The sequence below is a fragment of the Accipiter gentilis genome, chromosome 6 (assembly GCF_929443795.1).
Source record: "Accipiter gentilis chromosome 6, bAccGen1.1, whole genome shotgun sequence".
Lineage (NCBI taxonomy): Eukaryota > Metazoa > Chordata > Aves > Accipitriformes > Accipitridae > Astur > Astur gentilis.
In genome coordinates this window covers 36,221,890-36,244,743 of record NC_064885.1, presented here as the reverse complement: position 1 = coordinate 36,244,743, position 22,854 = coordinate 36,221,890, and the positions used below count along the sequence as shown (strand labels likewise).

The 22,854-nt window shown below is 45.7% G+C and overlaps 1 protein-coding gene across 7 annotated transcripts in view; it reads left to right on the top strand.

The window, feature by feature from the left end:
• Window positions 1-22,854, top strand: part of LOC126039180 (calcium-activated potassium channel subunit beta-2) — a 153,331-nt gene that overhangs the window by 116,956 nt on the left and 13,521 nt on the right. For 6 of the 7 annotated variants that reach the window (XM_049801890.1, XM_049801892.1, XM_049801895.1 and 3 more), the window contains exon 2: window positions 19,942-20,052. The exons of the other annotated variant lie outside the window; for it this stretch is intronic. In XM_049801890.1, the coding sequence (XP_049657847.1) occupies window positions 19,942-20,052 (111 nt within the window). The remainder of the gene's footprint in view (window positions 1-19,941; window positions 20,053-22,854) is intronic. 7 annotated transcript variants of the gene reach the window in all.

Sequence of the window (22,854 nt, the reverse complement as noted above, 5' to 3'; positions counted from 1 at the left end):
AATGATTATGCCATTGTGTTGCCAGCCATCGTATTTCTCATTTCGCTAATGGCCAGTTCATTGTACTTCAGCTACTTCTTTATTGCACACATCAGCTGGAAATGATCAGCTTCATTACCCATAGCTCCTAAAGGCTCCATGCCATAGTCCATGTGGAATTCAGCAGGCTTCAATATACATGGAAAAGGCTGGCCATGCAATGGTATTTTATACAACGCAACTGCTGTGCAGCCAGCTATCTCGGCCTATCACTTTTTGCAGGTCCCAGCAATGTCTCCCAGTTGAGTGTTCCATTAACTTTTTCACCCCTTATTTCTTAAAAAGCCCAGAAGCAATCTTAATCCCCCTTATCTTGCTACACTATTATCTTGCTGCATTCCTGGTGGCTTCACACAGAGATTTTGTGGAACTATGTTTTTTCACTTAGCCCAAAATTGGCTTGGAGGAAGACGGCGCAAAGAGGTCTTTCCTTGAGCAAGCTACAAATAAAAATGAAAGTCTTAGTTTGTGCCTGATTTTAATTTGGATCAGATTAGAGGAGGGTTTGTTTTACTGCAGTTTAAGAGAAGGGAGCATCTCTCATTTGAGATGGGAGATTGATTCCTGTTAGATCTTCCCTTTAGATTAGTCCCTTGGAGGAGCCCAGGATGATCCACAAGGCCTTGTCTGCCGGGACCAGCCATTAAGCCAACCCTGTCAACTCTGGAAAGAGTGTCATTATGGCGTCAGTAGTGTCCTTTCCCCGATGAACTGAGGGTGTCTGTAATGGAAAAAGGACGTGTAAGATTGGAACTGCTTAAATACAACTGGCCAGGAAGAAAACGTACATAGTCCACTCACTTTGGAGTGGGCCTGAACTAATTTTATGGATCATACATTTGTAATAGCTTGCTGTATTAATAAATTCAGTACAGAAGCTTTCAAGTTCGAAGCAAGCCTCTCAGTCTATTGCTTCAGAAAGCACAGTCCAAAAGCTATTGATCTATTTATACAGGTAAGCACCCAACAGAGTTATCGGAATCAATGCAAACTCTCAGAAGAAGATTCAATACAAATAATAATAAATAAGTAAAGACCCAGGAAAAAGAAATGTACAATTTAAAAACTAATTGAAATGCTGACCCAAAGAATAGCTGTTTATATGCATTTCTCCAAAGGCAGTTCTGAGAAAGAGAAAGAGAGTGCAAAAAGTAAGTGGATAATTTCAGAGGTGGCAGACAGGGGAACAGCCAAGCAGCATCCAACTCAAAGGAGATGGGCAAGGGCTAGAAAGCGGTGGAAGCAACATTGGATTTTTTTTCAGTTTTTTTTTTAATATGTGAATTTAAAATGACTTTGTACAAAACAAGGTCTGAGCACGGTTACTGAAATCAACCCAGGGAGAGTACAGGAGCAGCACGGGTATCTGCATACATGTTTTCTGTGGCTGGGCGGTCTAATTTTGCACCCATGTTCTTTTCTGAGGTCAAGAGAAGTTTTGACCTTAACCCTGTCTTTTGGGTTTGCTGAGCCATTTTTCCTCTGCCTTGGTCACGTCTGAAGCTGCCATAGGACGGGGCGGGCCAGCCATCGCCACCAGTCTTTCAAAGTACCTATCAGCCAGTTCACAATTCAGGATTTAGGCTGATGACTGGATGGTAGGCTTTGGGTCATGCCTGTCTTACACTGTAGTGTGGACAGCCTGTCTTGAAAATATTATTTAAGTTCTTCTTCAAGGTCTGATGAAGACCAAGAGCCCCAACTGCTCAGTGCTGGGTACAGCAGTAAAAAAAGGCCAGCTCCAGCCCTGGACAACTCACAACAATGCTCTAGTTTCATTTCAGGTGTGGCCCAGCCAAAAATATAATGGGAGGTTCAGACCGAGTGCTGCGTCACCAACTTCAGTGCATTACATCTTACCCTACAAAGTAAAGCCCAGCTTTGCTTGGCTTTAAATGAGGAATGGCAACAGCCCAGTATTCTGGGGAGAGAAGGTCAGAAGATATGTGCAATTTCATCCCATCCACTTTAGTGTGCATGGAAATATTAAGACCTTGCAAAAAATTACAGTAATTATCAGCTGAAAAAAATTGGTTTCGCCTGGAATGCTGAGTCCTTCGGGAGAAGTTCATCAAGTTTTGCCAGCAAGATTTAAACTTTTCCTAAAATAAGGAAATAGGCTCCATTGCAGTCCCGATGCAGTAAAACAGACATATACCTTGTGCACCGTTTCTGTGAACATCTGATGTGAATCAGCATTGTTTGTACTTCTGTTGGCTCATCCCAGAAATCAAGCTCCTCCTCTCCTTGTAGGCAGCCTGAGCACACCGGGAACGTGAGCGAGCAGGAGTTTGGCACCAGCCTGAACCTCAGAGCTCCTTGATACAGCCACATAGACCCAGACAAAGCCAAGCATCTGCTCTGACTGCAGAGGTCACAGGACAGTTGCTTTGCTGGTACAAGTCAATGCGGCACTGCTGAAGTCGGCAGAGGTGCTCCGATGGGCACCGAAGCCGGGCAGCGAGTGCCGAGAGAACAGATCCAGGTGGTGGTGAGAAAGAACAGAGAGTGGGAAGAGACAGAAAACACTGGACAAATAGGAAAGAGGAAGAAGATCAGAAAGTGACCTCAGGTTATTGAGCATAAGATTTAAAAGAAACAGGAAAAAAAAGTACTTTCACGGAAAACATAAGTAAGCTGTGGAGCTTCTTGGCAGAAGACCCAGTGAAGGTGACAGTGGAAGATGGCTTGGAACAGAGGTCAGACCAGCTCTGAAACCTGCCAACCACAAGGTCCCAGGAGGGATCATGAGGTCCCACAGGCTGGTCGCAGCACCCATTGCGGCTTGGTGCAGGTCCATCTGCACCTGCTGTTCCTCACATCCATCCCAAGCACCCATCAGCAGGTGCCCAGCACCGAAGATGCTCTCACCCAGCACCACCGCTCCTTAAATACCTTCCAGGAGAGAGAAGCAGAGGGCAGGTCACAGGCTGATGTAATTCAGCTCCACTGAAATCAAAATAGACATCAAGATGCAGTTGAAGGACTGCTGAAGTCACTGCTGGAGGGAGGGGAAGACCCTGCTGGGTTTCATAGGTGGTCCAAAGCACACTGAGGGGCAGAGAGGTGAAAAGTTTAAAAAGCATTTTGATATGAAATGCTTTTGCTTTGAAAAAGCAAAGATATTGTCCAAAAGTTAACCAGAAGCCAAGATTTGTTCTGTGATTCCATGATTTAGCCAGATCTGCGCTTATTTAACCTTCAGCGTGAGATCAGGTCTCAGCCTTTCTATTCTTGGGAACAGCTGATGAACACAGTGTAAGAAGGTATTAATAAACATCTGCCCAGCTCTTAGATTAATATGGGGAAGAATTAATGGAGATCTTAGCACGTTCATATTTTCTAATTATGGCAGATGACTTTATTTATAGAAATAATAGGGAGAATGGAAATTGTCACTGACACCATGTCAATACACGTAATGAAATCCAATCATTTAATTGCATTACATTTGGCTAAGGAGCCATATCAATAAAAGGCCCTCCTTAGAACGGTTCAGTGGTCGGTATGTACTTCATGTTAGAAAGCTATTAAGATTAATTTTTTTTTTTCAATGAATCATTGGGAAAATAAGTCATCTCTGACAGACCTATTCCTGTGCCTCTGACCCCAAGAGGAACGGGGGTGGGGGACAAAGCTTTCCACCAGGAGAGATGAAAAGCCCCTCGTATAGCGGTCTGGTTTTCATGCTCCTTTCCGGATACTCCTTGCTTCCAACCCCTGAAGCATCCAAAATAATAAAACAAAGCCCAAACTATACTTGGGTTGTCGCCGCCCATGGCTAAGCCAGCTCATGCATCAGCTCTGCTCCATGCGGTGCCCTCCTCTCTACCGCGATGAAGTATCACCAGTGCTTCTGTGGGAACAATGTCGTACTATACCACTGAGATAAATGAAGCGCAATTTTAAACCTTGATATGTTTACGCCTCCTAAGAGACGGGGAAAGGCTTATAAAACTCCTGCTAAAGGAGACATGGCTGTTTGGATCGTTTGCAGCTTGTTAGGTAAACCCTGAAGCCAGTTTTTATTGGGAGGTGCCAGTGTTGGTGTTAGAGAGCTGCTGGGGTTTAAGCGGGCTTTGGACTGCCTGTGGCTGTTTCTCAAGGTTTTAAAATACATTTCATAATGTTCAGTTCAGACAGGCAGCTAGGGAAGTTTGGATCTTTTCACCCAGAAGCAGGGAAAAATAAAATAAAGCTACAATTATGGTGACAGATGGTCTGTTACACACAGAGCATTGCTAGTAATTTTGTTCCTTGCACATTGAAGAAGGAGGACTGGACTGATGCTGAAAAGCCAATGAAGTCCTCTGGTTCTCTTCTGTTCTTCCAAAACTGTGTTTCCTAATCCATTCTGATCTTCCAAAGCTATCAGTCTGAATTAATGAAAACGGAGTAAGAATATATTACTATTTCTATTAATTATAGAGGCAGGTTTGTGCAATAAACAGAATTCATATCCCTACAGTGCTGCCTAAGTATCTATAATTCAGCTGCTCTGCTCACAACTGCAGCATCTTCTTTACATTGTTTTACAAATTAGCAAACCTGAAATCAGCAGCCATGTAGAGTGTGATGACATTTAGTTTAACTACAGGGGATCTGATCTGCTGAAATCCACGGGTGGTCTTCCAGCACTGCTTTCCGCTGTGATTGTGTTACAGCTCCCAAATTAAGTACTCCTAGATCAGCTCCATGTTTTCTATAGAAGTGAAAATACAGATGCTTAGGAAATACTGTCAGTTACTTATTGCAACTGCTGGTACTCTTCCAAGTACTGCCAAGCTAACGCTTGGGGTGGTGCTCTTTCAGAGTTGAGCAGAAAGGAGGGCCAGGGCACTCCTGGAGCCAACCTGAATTTCCAGGTTGGTTGACTGGTTTGTATTTACTGCAGGGTACAGGGTGTAAGAACCCTCACGTGGATATCTTTGCTCAGTGGCTAATGCCCAATATTTGCATACCCCATGGGAATTTGTTTTGGGCATCGAAACCTGCAGAAACAGAACTGGGTGTGCTGTCTCCCAGTCAGTCCGTCCCCTCCCACCACCTTAACGCCAGTGTTGGCATCCTGTGGTAGGACTGATGGTGGCGACGGGTTGGGTGACCACCTTCTGTCACCCTGTGGTCACTTCCACGTCACACCAAGCCTGGGACTAGAAAGCCCCAGAAGGAACTGGCTGCCAAAAGCACTGTTGCTCCAGCAGTGGTGAAGGAAGCAAGAGCTTTCGAGGCGGTGGTAGAAGAAAAGCAAAATTCCCAGGGGCATAAAGGGAAGCTGGGAAGGCACAGGGTGATGGTCATTCTTGTTCTACTCCAGCTTTCCACCTTCCAGATTAAATAAACATTGCTTTTCTCTGCACCTGAGAGAGGAAGCAAATTGTCGATTCCCAGCTGACAAACGCGTTTGATAGCAGGGCTCCTGCCGCGAGCTCAGAACTTTGCACCAGCAAACTGGTCTGACTGGGGAGTGCTCTGGCAACTGAAATACTCCAGTAGCAACATTTTCCAATAGCTGTAATGCACCAATAGCAGATCACTGTTGATGGCAACATGTTCTGATAGCAAATGACTCCACCAGGCTAAAGAAAAAAAGAAAAGGCACTTCCTTGGGCTATAGTGCAAAAGGTTGATTTTCCATGTACTTATATATCCACTACTCACAGTGCTGCTGGTGTTACATTTTAAGCATCTGACTCAGGCATTTGAGTGGAAAGGCGATAAAACGCTTGACTTTGATTGAATACTGGACTTGAATTTCCATTGTGGTAAAAGGTAAAAATAAATACAAACAGTACGAAGAAATCAAAAAGCTACTATTGGACAAAATGTTCCACATAATTTTTTAAATCTCTGCAGCTACTGAAAATCTCTTTTTGGCTGGCATGAAGGTCAAAATTCATTTTTTGAGCATTCTTTCAGCAGGGATTATATTTAGATAGTGAACCTCCTCCTAGTTTAAGGGGAGTATTTCTTCAATTACATCCAATATTAGTCCAGCTGTTAGGATTTCCCAAGGGACCACAGCAAACTGAAGAAATGCCTTTGCTCTGGTGCTGACAGGTTCTGTGGCATTGCCCTACCCCTTTGCTTGCTTCTGCATTTGGCTCCTGACCTTGCTGATATAAATAAGAAGAGAATCAAGTACCCACTCTCTTCTGAAGTACATATCAAAAAGCATTGAAGTGATAGGCTTCATTAAGCTTGTACATCAGCTTTAAAAGAAGAAGGAAAAAAAAAAAAAAAAGCTGAGCTGGGGAATTCATGACAGCATTTCCAGTGTAAAGAAGAGGAGCAGGTGGGTTTTACACCCTCTGAAGTAAAAATACAGTCCATATTACAGCAGTCTCTGTTGAGATTTTCTGAATTACTACTATCAAATTAATATGGGAGAAAAGCCCTGTGAACACATTAGGAGGAAGACTACCAGCTTTTATTTACCTACTACACTCTATTACAGTGAGAGTGTTATAACAGGAATAGCTCAAGTCCTCTGCAGGGTGTTAGCTGGTATCTTAACAAATTTTCCTACAAGTATGTTTGCTTAAATTGATCTAAATAAATTTAAGACTTCAAATACCAGCTTTCAGTAGCCAGATAAGATCTTGAGAATATGTACATATGAGAAACATTTTTGGTTAAACTTACCTTAGCAGCCTCCTCAGTCACAAGCTATGCTGTAAAGCACCTTTATAATAAGATACACACCCACTGTATCCTGTGGGAGGTGGAAATGGCCTTCAAGATTTGAAGGTCAATGTGAAAACACAGCTTTTCTGCATTTTGATTCAAATGTAATTCACATGATTACTGGTGCTCAGGGACTGTTAGGAAAGACAGACAGGAAAAGCTTTCATAAAAGCACCAAAAAGGGTGAAAATTAACAGGCAATTGTTAAACTGCCCTAAAAAGTAGAGAATACAGACATAACCCACATGTTCTGATTTTCCACATCTATTTCCTTGTTTCATTAATGGCAGTATCAAATGCTTAGTAAAAGCCTTTTGTTGTTGGGAAGAAGGTGAGTAGAGGCTGGCCAAATGCCGGACACTCTATAGAAAAAGGCCAGAGAAAGTAAGATGCTGCGGGCTGTATCTGTAGTAATTATTGGAACAAATCCCATCTGCGTGGCAGTCAAGGTTAGGGGCAAGCTCTTGCTCTCTGGGCAGGCCTCTAGCGTGCCTTCAATGCGTGTTTTAGCAGCCAGGATCTGCTTTTAATCTCCTGCGTGACATTTGGCGTTAGGACAGTGAATTTTGTCTTGAACCTGATAGCTCCTGTCATTCAGCAACTGCTGGGTGGCAGCTGGCCGGCACCGGCAGCACAGCCCTGCTGCCCAGAGCAAAGCCAGCAGAGTACGGGATGATCGATCCCAGTGAGGTGCCATCCCAAGACAGAGGTGGGATGTTCGTCTGACTGTCACTCCTCGATGGCACAAAGGAGTTTTGTGCCTACGGCAGATGAACCGCTTCCCATTTCGCCAAGTCCTTTGTATCGCAAGTGCCGGTCCCCAACACACGTTCCCTTGAACGTGTGAGAGGGGATGGTGCACAGAGCTGCTGGAGAAAAGTGAAATCTTTTTCCCTGGTGAAGGGTACAACACGTGTAGACCTCGCACATCCACGCACGTGGACACGTGCCACGTCCTGGACACCACCACTGTGTAAGGAGTTGCGGGAGGTGGGTAGGAAGCCGCCCACGCGCACTAAGATGCCCATGCACAGCCTTGCAGTTCTCCCCAGCAGCGGGGCAGAAGACCGGGGAGCGGGACGGCCGCTGAAATAACAGGATTTGCAGAGTTTAGGGACCTCTCCCGGATCTGCAGCCTGCCCTGGTCATCCGAAGCTGGACCTCCAGGCAGGTGAACAGCCTGTGTAGGAGAAACTGTTCAGTGCCAGACCTCTCACTGACTTCTCTAGAAAGGCAATTTTTGCTGGCTATTTTGCACTTGAACTTCTGTACCGAGATGGGTATCTTCCAGCAGTTACTACAAAATAACTTCCCACAGATGGCCCAGCAACCGAAAATCTATTCCCACATCCTGACAACTTCAGGGTGTTGCCAGCACACAGTTTTGCTGCCACCGGTTCCTTAAGGCACTTTTGCCCAGCACTGTTGAAAAGGAAAACTTTCACCGTGCCCTGGGGGAAATGAAGCGTAGAAGTCCCGTTATCACTGACAGAAGTTTTGCCTCTAATTCCCCATCTGCTCTTCTGAATGTTAACCTACAGTATTGGCACATAAGCTTAAATGATAAATACGGATTCCAAATAGAAAGCAACAAAATATTAGTCAGATAGGCTGGTGGTGTCTGCAAAAATGTGGTGTCGGCACTCATGTTTTGAGAAAGGGAAATTATAGGACAAAATAACATTGTTATGTTATGTTGATTGAAGGAAAATGCTAGCACATAATAGGACGAAGTAACGGGTCAAAACCAGATTTCTTTATTTTTTTGATCTTTAATCCATATGGGATCCTCCATAGCTCCTCCTTCCTATTCTTATTGTTATTGGTGTTTAGCAGCCAAGTAAAATAGCACACGAGGCAAGAAATCTGAGAAGAGAGTAATAATGTGATGCATAGTGTTAACTCGCTGGTTTTGGAAATATCCATTTATCTTGGTTAAATGAAAGCTTAGCCCGAGTATAAGCCAAGTAATCATGATTAGGGAGAGAAAAAGACATTCACCTCCTTGGAAACTCAATACTTTTCAACAGTAATAGCACTGCAGTGACATTGTTCGAAGCTGGATGCTTGCTGTAATTAATATAGATTATTGCCATATGAGGAATGGAAGCGTCTGTGCCTGCTCCTACCATTGTTTTTGTTTCTAGACCAGTCTTGAGACCAAAATACATTGGGGTTTTGTTTCATGGACATGGCCCCTTCACTGTTCAGAGTGCTCCGCTGGCCTCAGAAGACTGGAGAGTTTTTGTTCCCTTTGTTGGTTCAAAACTGTGTAGAGGGCATAGGTACACTGTTCTCTCTTATAGAGACTTTGCTTTTGTTCTTTCTCATTATCTTTTTCCTGAGTCTCAAGAAAAATTGGTTTTATGCTAAAAAGCATATTACAGGAACGCACCTATAAAGAGATTCACGAGCTCTCAAGCTACTGGTTTTCTAAGGAGGCTAAATCTGTATCTGTACCTTCCAGTGTATCACGCACTGAACTCATCCACAAAGCAGGTGATTTAGTTCTTACACTGATTTTTGACCTAATAGACTGGTGCAGCACTGTACTAAGCCTGGCTCATCGGTCTCGTCTCAGTAGTCATTTGACTCATTGACTCCGCCACATTCCCCATCCACTTCATACCACTACTTCTGTAGATTTCATTACTAGCTTTCTGCAATATGCAGCCATTCCTATGCTCTCTTGTGTGTGCACACCACTACTGTCTTTTATCTTGTATTCCTGGTCTTTCTAATCTCTGCCTTATTGTAACCCACTTAATTTCTAACTTTCTCCCAGTCTTGCTCATCAAGCTGGATTTGATGTGTGCCCTAACTACGAATGAATCCATTAGAAACGCTTCCTTCTTCTTATGCTGGAAACTGCTCTCTAGGGCATGCACCTTCCCTGTGGGAATTAGGATTTTGCATTGGTTTTACAATCAGGCAGTAGTCCTCTGTCCTTAATACGTGACTTGGAGATCCTTACCAGTGGACAAAGCAAACAGGGAGCTCCACAGAGCACGTGTGTGAGTTCAGAGGTCTGTGGAGATGTAGCCATTGTACACAGCTTCGATTCAGCAGCCAAAAGGCAGCTGCCACTACAGAATTGCATTTTAAAAAATAAGGCCACTTAAAATGTTCAATTCTGTGAAAATTACATTAAATTTATGCATGAAAAAAAATATTTCCAGTGCTTTTCTACAGCACTTGGGCACAAAATTCTGTTTAGTGAATTTGACATGGCAAGTGATCATACTCAACTAAGAGGGCTACAGATGGTGAAGTCTGTGTCCTGAAAGGATGAGGACCCACCACAGAGTGTTTATGCTGCAAAATTTACACTTTTGTAATAAGACAAAGAGGAAAGATGCTCGTGAGAGCCAAACTGGGTATTTGCTTTTACCACAGAGGTGCTTATTTCACAGCTCCATGCCTGGGTTGTATCGGTAGGATGGAGCTATTATATCTGTCTTTCCCCATTAAGCCCATTTCTTGGTTATGAGGGAGGTGATAAATCTCTACCCAGTGTCTGTCATAACCAAATTTCTGAGCTGATGTGGCCAGCAGTATTCACAGCCTGTCTGTGGACATCTCTCTGCATTCAGAGGTCCTCCAGCAGATCCAAGAGACTGGTCATGAGGGAAGTATGACTGCCAGGCAGTTGGAGACCCGAGCTTACACTCCTCTTATTCCTCCCATCTGGCGATCTCAGACATTTAGATCTCAACTAACTGTTCTGTGCATATGCCAGCAGGTTTAATACCATATCTCTTGTTGACAGCCAGGAAAACTCAACTAGCATGTAGTTAAATAAGTTGCTTGAACTGCCAGGTCACACTGGCAGGGCTGATCCAGCACTCCTGGTCCTCTTCTCTGGCCACTGGTTTGGATCAGATCTTTCCCTAACTTACCTGCACAACCCAGTGCAAAAGTAGTTGCCTACGACGGCAAAGTAGCTTTACACCAATACCCAAAGCAGGACACCAACCTGCTTACTGGGGGAGCAGTGTGGGCTGGTGGACTTGAGCACTGGTCTGAACCAGGGGATGAAGCCAGTTGAGGAGCTTGTGCAAATCATCTCCTTGCTCTGCGCCTCAGTGGCACACCCACACTTTTGCAGGAATAACAGATGTCTCTAGGTAATGGTCTTTAGTAAGATGTGACATGTGAAACCTCAGCAGTGGTCTAGTATTCTTGCTGACTGCCCACCCATTAACAGCGCATGCATTCAGCCAGCTGCAGTCTGCTAGATCCTCGTAAAAATTAACAAGCAGACTAAATGCAGAGTGCTGTATTTTGCCACAGAAAATAAAGTCAAACAACAGCTAAAATTGGGGAGGGGAGGGGGGAAAGGGGAGCAGAGAAGGCAGACCAAAGGCAACATAAGAGTTTTTTAATCCCATCTCTTTTAGTGTCTGTGATGAGCGCTGTAACTAAAGGAATCTAACTGAATTAGAATTTCAATATGTCCTGAGCAGATTGGAGCTGTTTCCATTCATGAGCAGCACGTCCCAGCTGTAATTGCCTGCTTGCTTATCCACACAGCTCTTTACAGCTAATCCAAATGTGGACTCAAAAATAAATAGTGCCAGAGCATTCGCTTCCCGCTGGGCAGTAGTTTTAGCTCGCTTCTGCCTTTGCTTTGTTCCGGCTGGTGCTCTCGATGGCACGGGGACTGACTCAAAAGAGATAAAAGATGATTGACCCGCTCAAGGAATTAGGTAGGAGAAAAACCGCTCCTGCCATATCTGCCCTGCCTGTTTGTGCTTTTCCTCTGGGTGCTGCTTGGCGTCTGTTTATCTTTCTCTGCCCTCACCTCTCTCCCCAGCCGCATCGCTCGTGTGATCTGCTTCTCCTTCGTGGTTTCCCTAAGGGCTGCTGGTGTGCCCTCCCTGTTCCCAGCAGCTCAGCACCCTTCCTCTCTCTGTGCTCCCACCCGCAAACACACCATCAAGGTTTTAGCGCTGCTTTCCTGAAATGAAACACTCTCTTCAGGGATATTTAAAAGCCGTGTACTTCTCAGATCAGGTCTTCTCTGGACAGTGTAAAGCTGAGGCACAGCTGCACAAAGCTGGAGCTGGAAGGGATGTCCCCATGGACTTGGCGCTTCCCCAAAGTAAGGCTCTGCCTTTGCTCGCTGACATGGGAATCTGTATGTGTCTTGGCTCTCTTCCCTACTTGCTGGGTGGAAGGTGGTTGTCCACCATCTTTTAGGCTATTTTCTCCACTACATCCACCACAGACTTCTTGGGAGACTTTGGCCAAGTCTCAGCAGCCTCCGTGCCTCTGTTCATCACCTGCAAAACAGCAGTGCCAACACCCTGTTGCTTCACAGTTTGGGGTGTAAATCCCAGGGCCCTGAGATGACGGTGGTGCAGGGGCATATGAGTCGAGTCAGAAGCCACTTGGCTTCAGCAGTCAGAGGTGTCCAGCTCCCACTGTGCAACCAGTTATTCTTAAAATTAGTCTTTTTAGTATCCAAAAGAGCCTCCTCTAAGATCTGGTCAAGTGGGTACCCACAAAATCTCAGCTGGAGAGAAGATCATTCCCTCTTGGTGACCATCAAACAGACTGAATTCAGCGTGGAGCTGGAGCTGGAAACACCTCCCAGCCCTGGGAATGGAGGAGCAACGCAGCAGTGAACCTCCACTTCATCTCCTTTCTCTCACCCTCTCTCTGTTTCCCACTGGGTTTATCACAGCATGATCGCAAGAGACAGGGCGTCTTCACTGTCATCCATGTGCTTTTAGCACAGCCAGCCTGGTCCAGGGCCTTATAGCTCTTCTGGTGCAGTGCAGCACCCAGGGTGATATATCCCTCTGCAATTACAGAGAATTGTGCTAAGATTTAGAGGAGAGTATCAAGTGCAGTAGCGCAGCACTTTCACTGCCTTCATTCTCACTCCCAGGATCCTTCCTCATCAGTGTAATGCTACCTGGTGTTTGGCAGAGCAGATCTCCCCATAAAGCCCTCTTGGCTCAACTGACTAGGGCCACGTTGCAGGGGGGTGACCCAGCACTTGCCACTGCTGCACCCCCTCCCAAAACCAGCCCATTTTACAGGCAGATTGTGCCCTTCTCTAAAGCCAGAGAGCAGCTGAGATGATGAATACGGTGCTTGTCCAACGTGTCACTTGCTACGTAAATTCAAATTCAGCACAAAAAGCTAAAAATGTTTGCAGAGTCCTGACAGGCAAAGGGGACAATTATCCTCAGCTGTTCCTCAAAAACGTTGATCCCCAGCCACTGCAACGTGCCAAGAGAGGCATTGCCTCGTGCTTGGATTGCAAACTCACCAGCACCAAAACATGAGGATGGTAATAAGGGCTGGTTCTTCACTAGATTCTCTGCTACCTGGAGATGGCCTGAAAATGTCCTCTGCCAGGTACAGTGACAGGACTAGCACATCCCTTGTACAGATGAGGAAGCTGAAGCCATAGTGTCAGATTGCTCCAAGGTGGCCAGAAGGTCGCCAAAGAAGAGAAGATGGGACTTTCTTGCTTGTGATGACAGATAGAAGCTCCCTCCTTTGTAGCAGACCTGGAGACACAGGAATTTCTTCAAAAAGTTGCTGTATCAATCAACTAAATCAGAATAATTAAGACTAACACAGTGTGGCCAAGGTGAGTGAAACAAGTCATCATGGGCATAGTAATGTATAGGAAGAGGCACTGGGGAAAAAAAAAAAAAAAAAGTGGAGAAGGAAGTTAAATTTAAAAAGATCAGGAAGAACAAAGACTATAAAGTCTATAGCCGTGCTGTGTGGTGCTACTTAGACTCGTACTAGGAAGGTAGCTGTTAGGAAAGGGGAATGAAAGGGATGAAAGGCATCATTAAATGGCAGGGCTTGAAAGATTTTTCAAAACACATAACACCAGCACTGGAGAAAAAATATAATGAGATGGAAACCTGGTAGATTTAGAACTTACTTTGGAATATTTAATTTTGAAGTGTGAACATATTGCATGTTGTCATGTAGCAAAGAGGTGTAGATACCTCAGCCTTTCTGACTCTCTCTCTTACTCCTGTATATACTGGGGAGAGGGAATTAACAATCGTAAGGATGACTTGAAGTTAAAAGATATTTTGCCTTTGAAAACAAACCTAAATACCGCTGTTTTCCACATACAGTTAAGCTGCATCCCCATGTGATGGCTTCAGTTGTCACTGGCAGCTCCATTCTCCTCCTCCTTTGGACATGGAGTGTCCTAGACATGCCTGTGCCATGGGACCCCACCAAGACCACCCTGGGTCCAGGCTGTCTCCCTCATTCTACTCAAAAACTAGATGGAGCGCTCAGCTCTAAGCTCTGAGCTCTGGGGATATTTAGGAGAAGGGCCAGAAATAGAGGTGAATTCATTAATGAAGCATCATTAGCCATCAGTCTTCCTAAACTCTCATCAGTACATTAACACCAGCTGCCCGTTGTTCATTTTCCCCTTGCCATAATAAGGAACCCCAAATTCAAGGTCATCTGCCAGTTGGATTAGGCAGTTAGTACAGGCGGAGCTCCTGAGATGCTCCAATATTTATGTCACTCTGTCCTGCACCGTGCCCATTAGCTTGCGGTACAGCAAAGTCCGGTCACGAGGCAGAAATACACCATTTGATATTGCTGTTGCTGCATCACAATTTAGTGTTGCTGCTGCCAGAGCGTTAAATGTTCCCTAAGTGGTAACTGTCTTCTACTAATGCAGATGCATTTCTTTTATGAGTTAGCTTATTGCTGTTCTTCTTGGTCCACGCTTGCTGTTCTTCTTGTTATGGCCGCAGACAAGTGGGATTAGGGCAAGCAGATACTGTGCTCAGATGGAGACCTGCAGAGAAAACAGGTATTTTGGCTACACAAGAAACACTGCTCTCTGAATTGTGTCAGAACAGGGGGATTGCCAGCTAGCTGTTCACCTGGTTTCTGGTTTGCATCTTCAGTGCTGGTGAGACCTCCCTTGGTGCATGTGTATTGGGGCTTTCGTGTCAAACCACGGCCACGGCCACAGTGGGTCTCACTCAGATAGCCCTGGCAGACACCAGCTCACTTTTTACCACCCAGCTGGGCTTCTCCTCACACTCTCCCTGGTGTAGCTCCGCTTCCATCCGCCCCTTCATGTCGCCACGGACCATACTTGGGAGTCAAGACATTTCAGGCATTGCTTTTAATACTGGGTCCAGCTCTTACATTCTTTCAATACCAGGACTAGAAAACTCCCCTGGATCATCTCCTGATTCAGACAGGAGCATTTTAATAGAGTAGTTACCTCCACCACACTGCCTGGGAAACTCTTCCACACACTACTGCACCTGAATGCCAGACTACCCAGCAGTCAGGCTACACTTTACATCAGAAATTCAACAGGCCATTTTATATATTCTCCCATCCTTCACCACACAACACTTGTCCCTTTTTTCTGACTCAGAAAAGCCATAGGAAAACATACTATGGTCAGACATAGGTGTGGGTAAGACCTATTGGGGCATAAATTCTAACTGTCCATATTCAGTAAATTCACCTCAGATTGAACCACCATCCCCTTGCAGGTTGCCTTTGATACCTGGTTCTAACCTCTTCCTTTTCCCATGGGCATCGGTGGGTGGGACCACCCAAAAAAGTCTCTCCAGCCATGGGAGAGACCAAATATCTTCCATCACTCAACAGCACCCTCCCTGTCTGCCCAAGAATTGGCACTGGCCGCCACGTTGTGGCACAGGGAGAGGTTAACGTGTGGACTAGCAGGAAAACTTCAGGGCTCACAGGGAACTGCCTCAGGGTTCAAATGAATCCTCTGGCTGGGAAATATTGGGAGGAAGCATCCAGAGCACTTGGCAGCATGGACAGTGCAGGACATGGGTGTATTCAGACAAAGCTTAAGAGGTCGGTGATGATATGTTTAGGTGAATGTTTAGCTTTTGTTGGCTTTTGATGACTCAGGGTGTCTTTTATGAGGCAAAATTAATGCAGGTGCTTCTCTTTTTACAGTGGCCACATTGCCCAGGAAATGAAATGCCATAAGGGGAGCAAAGCTCATTAGTTTGGTGCCATAAATGGTTCTCCAAGGTCTCAGAAACCCTATGATTAACATAAACATAGGCAGAGGCAATTACAGATAAACACGCATGTAAACCCCAGCTTTCCATCTAAAACCATGGTCTGCAGTATCCCTCTTTGGCTGTTCACAGATGCGGTGACACAGAGGTAAGGAACATTTCATACCAATCCTGGCATAAACCGAAGCCTGAGGAAGGAAAGCAGCCAGCCCAGGGTAAAAGTGAAGACAACAGAGCAGATAAGGTAGTTCCCAAGGTACCAGCTAAGGGATTTTGAGATTCACCCTCAGAATTACATCTTTTTTGGAGCAATTTGAAGCAAATGTTGCCCCCCCCAAATGTTTTCATCACACTGCAGTCCTCTTCCAGGTGGTTGCTGTTGGGTGGACATGTTGACACTCCTTAGGACGGGACAGAGTAGTTCTAATCTTATAAGAACTATCTCAAGTCTTTATCTTGCAATGGCTGAAAAAGTTGAAACCTCATCAGGTTTTCTACTGAGTTCCATAAAATTCACCAGAGGATAATGTTCAAGAGGAGGATGAGAACAGGGGAAGATGGGAGGAGCGGGGCAGACACACTGTGTCAGCATCATGGACCTTTAGAGCTGCTCCTTGACCAGTGCAAAGCACTAAAGGGCCCTAGGCACAGGCTTACATGTATTCATAGGAGACTGCACACTTTTTACTCTGCGTTTCTGTCTGAAACATTATGCATTTATTCAGAATAGACCCAAATGTGAAGAACGAGGCATGTTTTGTAAAAAACGAAGCTTGGGCTCCTTGCCTGTGCCCGTGGCAACTGTGCCAAGAGACAACTGTGTTGATGCCACACCGGGTAAATAGTGAAGGAGACAGCAATGTTCAGGCAAACTCGAGCAGAAAGCCCGGAGTCCAACACAGCATCCTGAGTCTAGCAAAAGTCACATCAAGTACAGCAGTTTCCTGGTAAACTGCCCTATAGGAATATCCCCTACAGACTCCTGATAGTCAAAAAGCAGCTTGAAGCACCTCTTCTAAACTGTTTTTAGCAGGTATTGTCATGACTTTAGGTGCTCCATCTGTTCAAGCAATAGCACAATCCACTTTTACCCTAAATGCTAGGCTGACATCCTGCAGTAATGAGTTTCACAGGCTGATTACTTGTTGCATGATAAAAATATGTTTCCAGCAGCTGACTCAGAGAGGCAATGGGCAAAAAAAATGTAGTGCTACTTGTTTTCTCAGAAAAGAGAGAGGGGATGGGGAAGGAATGGGGTTCACAGTCCTGCCTTGGGATTAACTCAGGGGAGGAGAAAGGCGTGGAAGGTTGCTAACTGTCCTGCTGGGGCAGGACATGGTCGTGTAAGTCGTAACCGTTCTAGGTTACAAGTCCTCCAAAGGCCTTCAAAGGAGGGTCTTGGGGAGTTTGTATTGTTACTGTTCCACAGTACCGTTCCTACCTTACTGCTAACCCCTGCCAAAAGGAACCATGGACTTCAGTCGCTTACATCTGACCTCTGGAGTGGTTGCTGTGATGTCAACAGTGTTACAATTTTACACAAAATTAGGCATGCAATTGTGTGTTAAATAGTGATGGTTAGCTTGGATCGCCCAACTAATGAAGCAGACAGCATTAATGCTGTCACATATGGACTGCTCCAGGGCACTGGCACTATAAGAGAGTCTGAAATCACTCTGACTTTGGTGGGAAGAGAGACACCCCTTTTCCTCCTCTGGCATCCCTCTGGCGGGACAGACACCTCTCACCCAGCTCTTGCCCATGAGGTGCTCCTACAATTTGTTCTGGAGCTTGCAAATCTGCCTCCCTGCCCAGGCAGTCCTGCCCAGCTGTCCCTGTAGACTCAGACAGGCAGCAGAAGCTGCTGATCACCTCTAATGTGTGCCCAAGTTTTGCTTAATTAAGAACAGACTCTCTAATAGCATTCACCACCATCTCCTGGCGGCTCTGGGACCACTCAGGCTGTGGCAGCACAGCCAGCCAGGCTTTCCTGTTGTGCAGCTCATGTGCGGCATCCTAAAGTGTGCGGTGGCGATTATATAATTTTATTTTCCAACATTAAGAGACTCAGCCTGGGACTGGTCTCAGCCCAATATCCAATGTGGCCTCCAGGCCCTTGTATAGTTGCTCTGAGCCCTCCTGCATTGCTCGATGCAGAAACACCAGCTCGTTCGGTGCAGGTTTGGTGGTCGCTGTTGTTCTGTCTGAGGTAGTGTGGATGTAATCTTGAATACCAGAGGGAGGATTAGATCCAAGGTCCTGTAACCCAAATTTCTGGCCAGTATCACTATAAAAACACTTCCTAGTTGGTGGTTATATTGATTAGTTCCCGGCTATTCCACCTTCTAAACTATAGTTATTTCAGGGAGGAAGTACCTCATCTTATTGTTTATTCCCCAATACTTAACTACAGTGGTTGTAAGGAAAGAAAAGAGTCTTTTTTGGCTCTCAGAGCTGCAGCGATGACCACAGGGTCAGGGAAAGGGCTGGGGAAGATTCCCCTCCTTCTGCCTCCCTTCTTTTGGACCGCTGCCTCGTCCAATTTGCTGTGCATGAATGCAGCGCAAAAGCTTCATCAACTATTACCACCTCTTATTTCAAGCAAGGTCCCTGCCTGCAAGTCCCAGTCCTGAGCCAGCATCTCTGAGCATGGCAGCAGGATTCCAGCAGGGAGGAGGTGACGGGGTCACCAGTTTGGCCAGTTTGCCAGCCAGCTCCCCAGCCGGGGTGCGAGTTTGCCCTGGTCTGTGTCATGGACCCAGTGGTAGGGCTCTGGGCTGACTCCAGATGGAGAACCCAGTCCCTTGGCACCCATCAGCCTGCCTGCATACGGATGGATTTTGGCTCCCGTCCATGTCAGTCTTCCCCTGCAGCCACCTCTACAGGATTTAAGTATTCTCCCAGGTTCGCCACTATGTAAATATTGAAATTAGCCCTTTGCATGATTATGTAGATAGTGACATTACAGACTTTTTCAGACAAGGAGCACTGAGGAATTCATGTGCCTTCTCTGCTGACAGCATCAACAGTCAGTTTATTTTTCAGTGAGCTAAAGAATGGCCCCTAGTGTATGAAAAACTTCGGCATTAAAGCATTTGGTATCTGGAACATTTCTCTTTTTTTCCTTAAGCTTTTCTCTGAATGGAGTAAAAGCACAAAGTGCTGTGCCACGAAATATTGCAAAATCCAGCCCTCACCAGGAAGGGTCCCATTCTCAGAGACTGAGATTTTAACTGAGCCTCACTAAAACAGGAGCAGATTAGGAGGAGCTATGAGGGGAGCTGTAGCCCCACTAGCAGGTCCAATATAGCCTATGCTTCCAGCCTGGCAATGAAGTTACCACCTGGAAAGATGGTTGTTCACGTTCAGCTGACCTAGGGTAACCAAAATCTGCTAGGAATGACAGATATAGTGAATGTGCCTTGAATCAGGGTAAGAGAGCAGCAACAATTCTTGAGATCCTTTCAACTCCGTATTTCTGATTCTATGAGTTCTAATTGAAGTACAGGGTTCAAATTCAGTCCTTAAAATGAAACCCCTCAGACTCTTCCCCCTCTTCAGAAGACCCTGAGGGCCTGAGAGAGAGGCAGCAGGTCTCATATCCCGCTGTGAAACAAAGCAGCCCTTGGGCAGGAATCTAAATGGTCTGGCCAAATGGCCTTGGGACAGTAATTTCTCTGTGGGAAAAGATGTCTTTGTCACATCAGTTACATTTCCACAAAATACTGCGTTTATGAATCATACTTTTGCCTCATTCAGACACCTTCCTTGAGAGCATCACCTCAGTGAGAGCTGCAGTACAACCAAAAAACTGTGATGAGCGTGCATGTGCTTAAACAATAGCCACTTTGTCCCCCAAAAATGCTGCCATAAGAACATTGGATGCAGCTATTACCTTTTCTTAAACTACTGATGATTGCTTGTCCATAGTGCAAGTCCTTAGCGGTGTGGAGCATAGCTAAGCCTGATTAGCCAGGATCACATTTTACCAGTGGGGCTAATGAGATTTATCCTTCATTCCCACACGCTGATCTGTCATCCCCATTATTTTACATCTCACCTTGAGTTAACACATGGTCCATCTTCAGAGCACACTGGGCACGGCCACAGGGGATTTGGCACTCTGGATATAATGTGGTCTGCCACGTTGGATGGGCAGTGACAAAAAATATCCCTCTTCCCCCAGGTCCTTCCATCGTCCCACTGCAGCGAGCAAAGCCAACACTGGGCAACCCTCTAAAATGTTTATTTGGACCAGTGGCCGGAGCTCTACATCTTACAGACATGATGAGAAAAGGTAAACGGCATCTATGCTGATTGTCTCTTACGGGTTTGAATCTTTAGGACTGTGGCCTGTAGCTTCTCTTCCGTGGCAGCACTAGAGAAGTAAGGAGGGCTGCAAAGGGTGTCCATCCCTTGCCTCTCACCCCCCCCCCCCCAACCCCGGCTACTGTTCCAGCCGATGAGTGCCAGGCTTACCACGCCAAGCCAAAACAGAGTGGAGGGACAACGCCAGAGCCATGGCCAAAGTCTTCCTTGTTCCCAGGACACCAGCAGCACACCGTGACCATCTCTGAGGTCCGCACGCACACATCGCACATTTAAAAGCACGCTAATCCCCAGCCGCAGGCTTTCAGCCCCGGCTCCATCCCCTGTGAAGCCTTTATGCCTTTTGCAGGTCTCCTGCTTCCAGCCATCGGCCCACACCACTCCCATACCCCTCTCCAGACAACACACACACACACAGCCTCCTCTCTCCCCGCCAGATCATTGCCCTACCTAACTTTTACACATTTGGGTGATGGATCCAGCTGTCAGAGATGTTTCTATGCATGGTGTGTGAGGGGGAGCGTGTGCGCAGTACACTGCAGAATAGCTGGGGGATGACGAGTGGCTTGAAAGTGAGCTGGTAGCACACCAGCCCACTTAAGTAGCGTTGCTGGAGGGAATACGCTGAAGGAGGCAGAGGAATAAATGAGTTACTGGATGTCCCAGGGGAGCAGGGAATTACGCAGAAGGGAAGGAAAGGGAAGGAGAAGTTTTATGTCTGCAGACAAAGGCAGCACTCAGTTGGGAACAAAAGAAGTTAAATATCACTGATGAAAGAACAATTGTCAGTAATGCTCAGACTCACCCTTCCAAAATCTCTCTCCTTTGTAGTGATATTTGCTGGAGAGCTTGTCTTGTCACAACCGGACACATTTCCCTTTCTTTTCTTCCCTTTCCTTTCCCCCTTCCCTCCTTGCCTCCTCGCCTTCAGTTCTTCTTGCAGTCACCATTAAATATAATCACAAAAAATCAGATTCGGTGAAACAAAAACAGACGTCAATGTATCTACAGTGCCAATTAGCAAAACACAGCCTTCAGTTATTCTAATGAGACATTACTGCCAGCATCTGCTTGGGAAAATGCACTCATGAGTTCAGGCAGCAGAGCTGCCCTCAGGACACCAAGTTTCCTTGGAGAATTGGCCCATTTGCTGAAATTTTCTGCCAAGGCTGTATAGGTGTTCAACTCTTTTGATAATCCGATCCCAAACAGACATTTTGAAGCCACAAAGGCCAGCTTGGCAGCAGGTTTCCATGGACTTTCGGTTGGAGCTGGTTATCTAACTAACTGCCTCATGTACGTCTGCAAGTCTCCTCTTTAAGTGAATTTTCCCCAGGCCAATGTTCTTCTGCATTAAAACACTGTCATGGACAGGATGGTCCAAGGTTAGACACTTGGAGGAGATATCTGCCCACACATTGGGCTGGCTGAAAGCCATATGCTCCTGATTAACATGGCCTTCAGCTCACACCATGCCTTTCAGTGGGACTTACTAACTTGGGCTGAGCACTGTGCTAAACAGGGTTCACCAGTGTCTGGTCGGCTTAAACCCTGGGCAGAGCTCACCCCTGCCTGCCTGCAGAAATAGGGAGGTAGGAAGCAGTATTTCTATACTTATACACCAGCCATGGTAATTTCAGGTGCCTTTTCAAGCGTTGGGTGGTTTTATTTCCCAGGTGGCCCTGTAGAGCCGTACAGAAGGAATTTTTCATACCCTGTGGGTGATTAATAAAATGCAGGAGGGAAAGGGAGGAAGAGAAAATGGAAATAAGGGAGTGCTGACTGGAGCCTCAGGACTGCAGAAGAGAGGTGTGAACACAGAGCAAGTGTTGCTAGTGGGAAAAACTCATCCGCCAGCATCTGGCAGTGATTTTAACACGTGTAAGTTCACCAGCAGCATCACAGTATCAAACAGGCGGTGCGTTTTAGAGAAGTTACTTCCCCTAAATGACCCTTTCCTAGGAATTTTTGTTCTTTAAACTTCAGACAGGAAGATTGTCATCTGGAACTACAAATTTGTCACCTAACACATGCTACATCCACAGACTTTTGAGGAATTGCACTGTAATAATAACCTGTGCAGCAATGGGTCACTTGCTGTGGAGGAATCACCTCCTCCCAGGTAGAAGGTATCTCTCAGGCATCCCTTTTTGCAGGATCAGGCCCCAAATGTATGTATTTCATTGCTGTTTTAGACATTCACTGTTCCCCAACTGCCACTTTTTATGCTTCGAAAACCTAGCCAAGCCCTCATTCTTTCTCAGGTGTCAGTTAGGCTTTCCACACCATTGTAAGCTTGGAAAGCCAAAACACTGGTTTCATTTGGTCCAGTTTGGTGAGGAAGAAGGAAGGAATTGAGTGAACAAAATCTGTTCATATCGATAGGCATCCTACAACCATCACTGAGAGAGCTCCAATGAGATTTCCTGTTGCCATAGCTCTAATAACAAAAACTGATGCAGCTAAATATACCCTGTAAAAAAAAAAAAAAAAAAAAAAAAAAAAGTAAAGAAATTGGCTTCTGATCAGAAAAGTCCCTGAGCATTGGGAATTCTGCAGGTAAGATACAGGAGGGCTTTTTCACCCTTGCATTGAAGGATTTCTGCTATCAGTAAACACCTCAACATGAGGTAATTTGAGTGACATCTGCATAACAGCTGTGATATCAGAGAAGGGAATGTGAATTCAAAGTCACTCTGAATAATTCGGGCAGGCAGGTATCCCCATCTGACAAGCCCTATGACTGTGCAGCGCTGGAGGAGGCAACGTC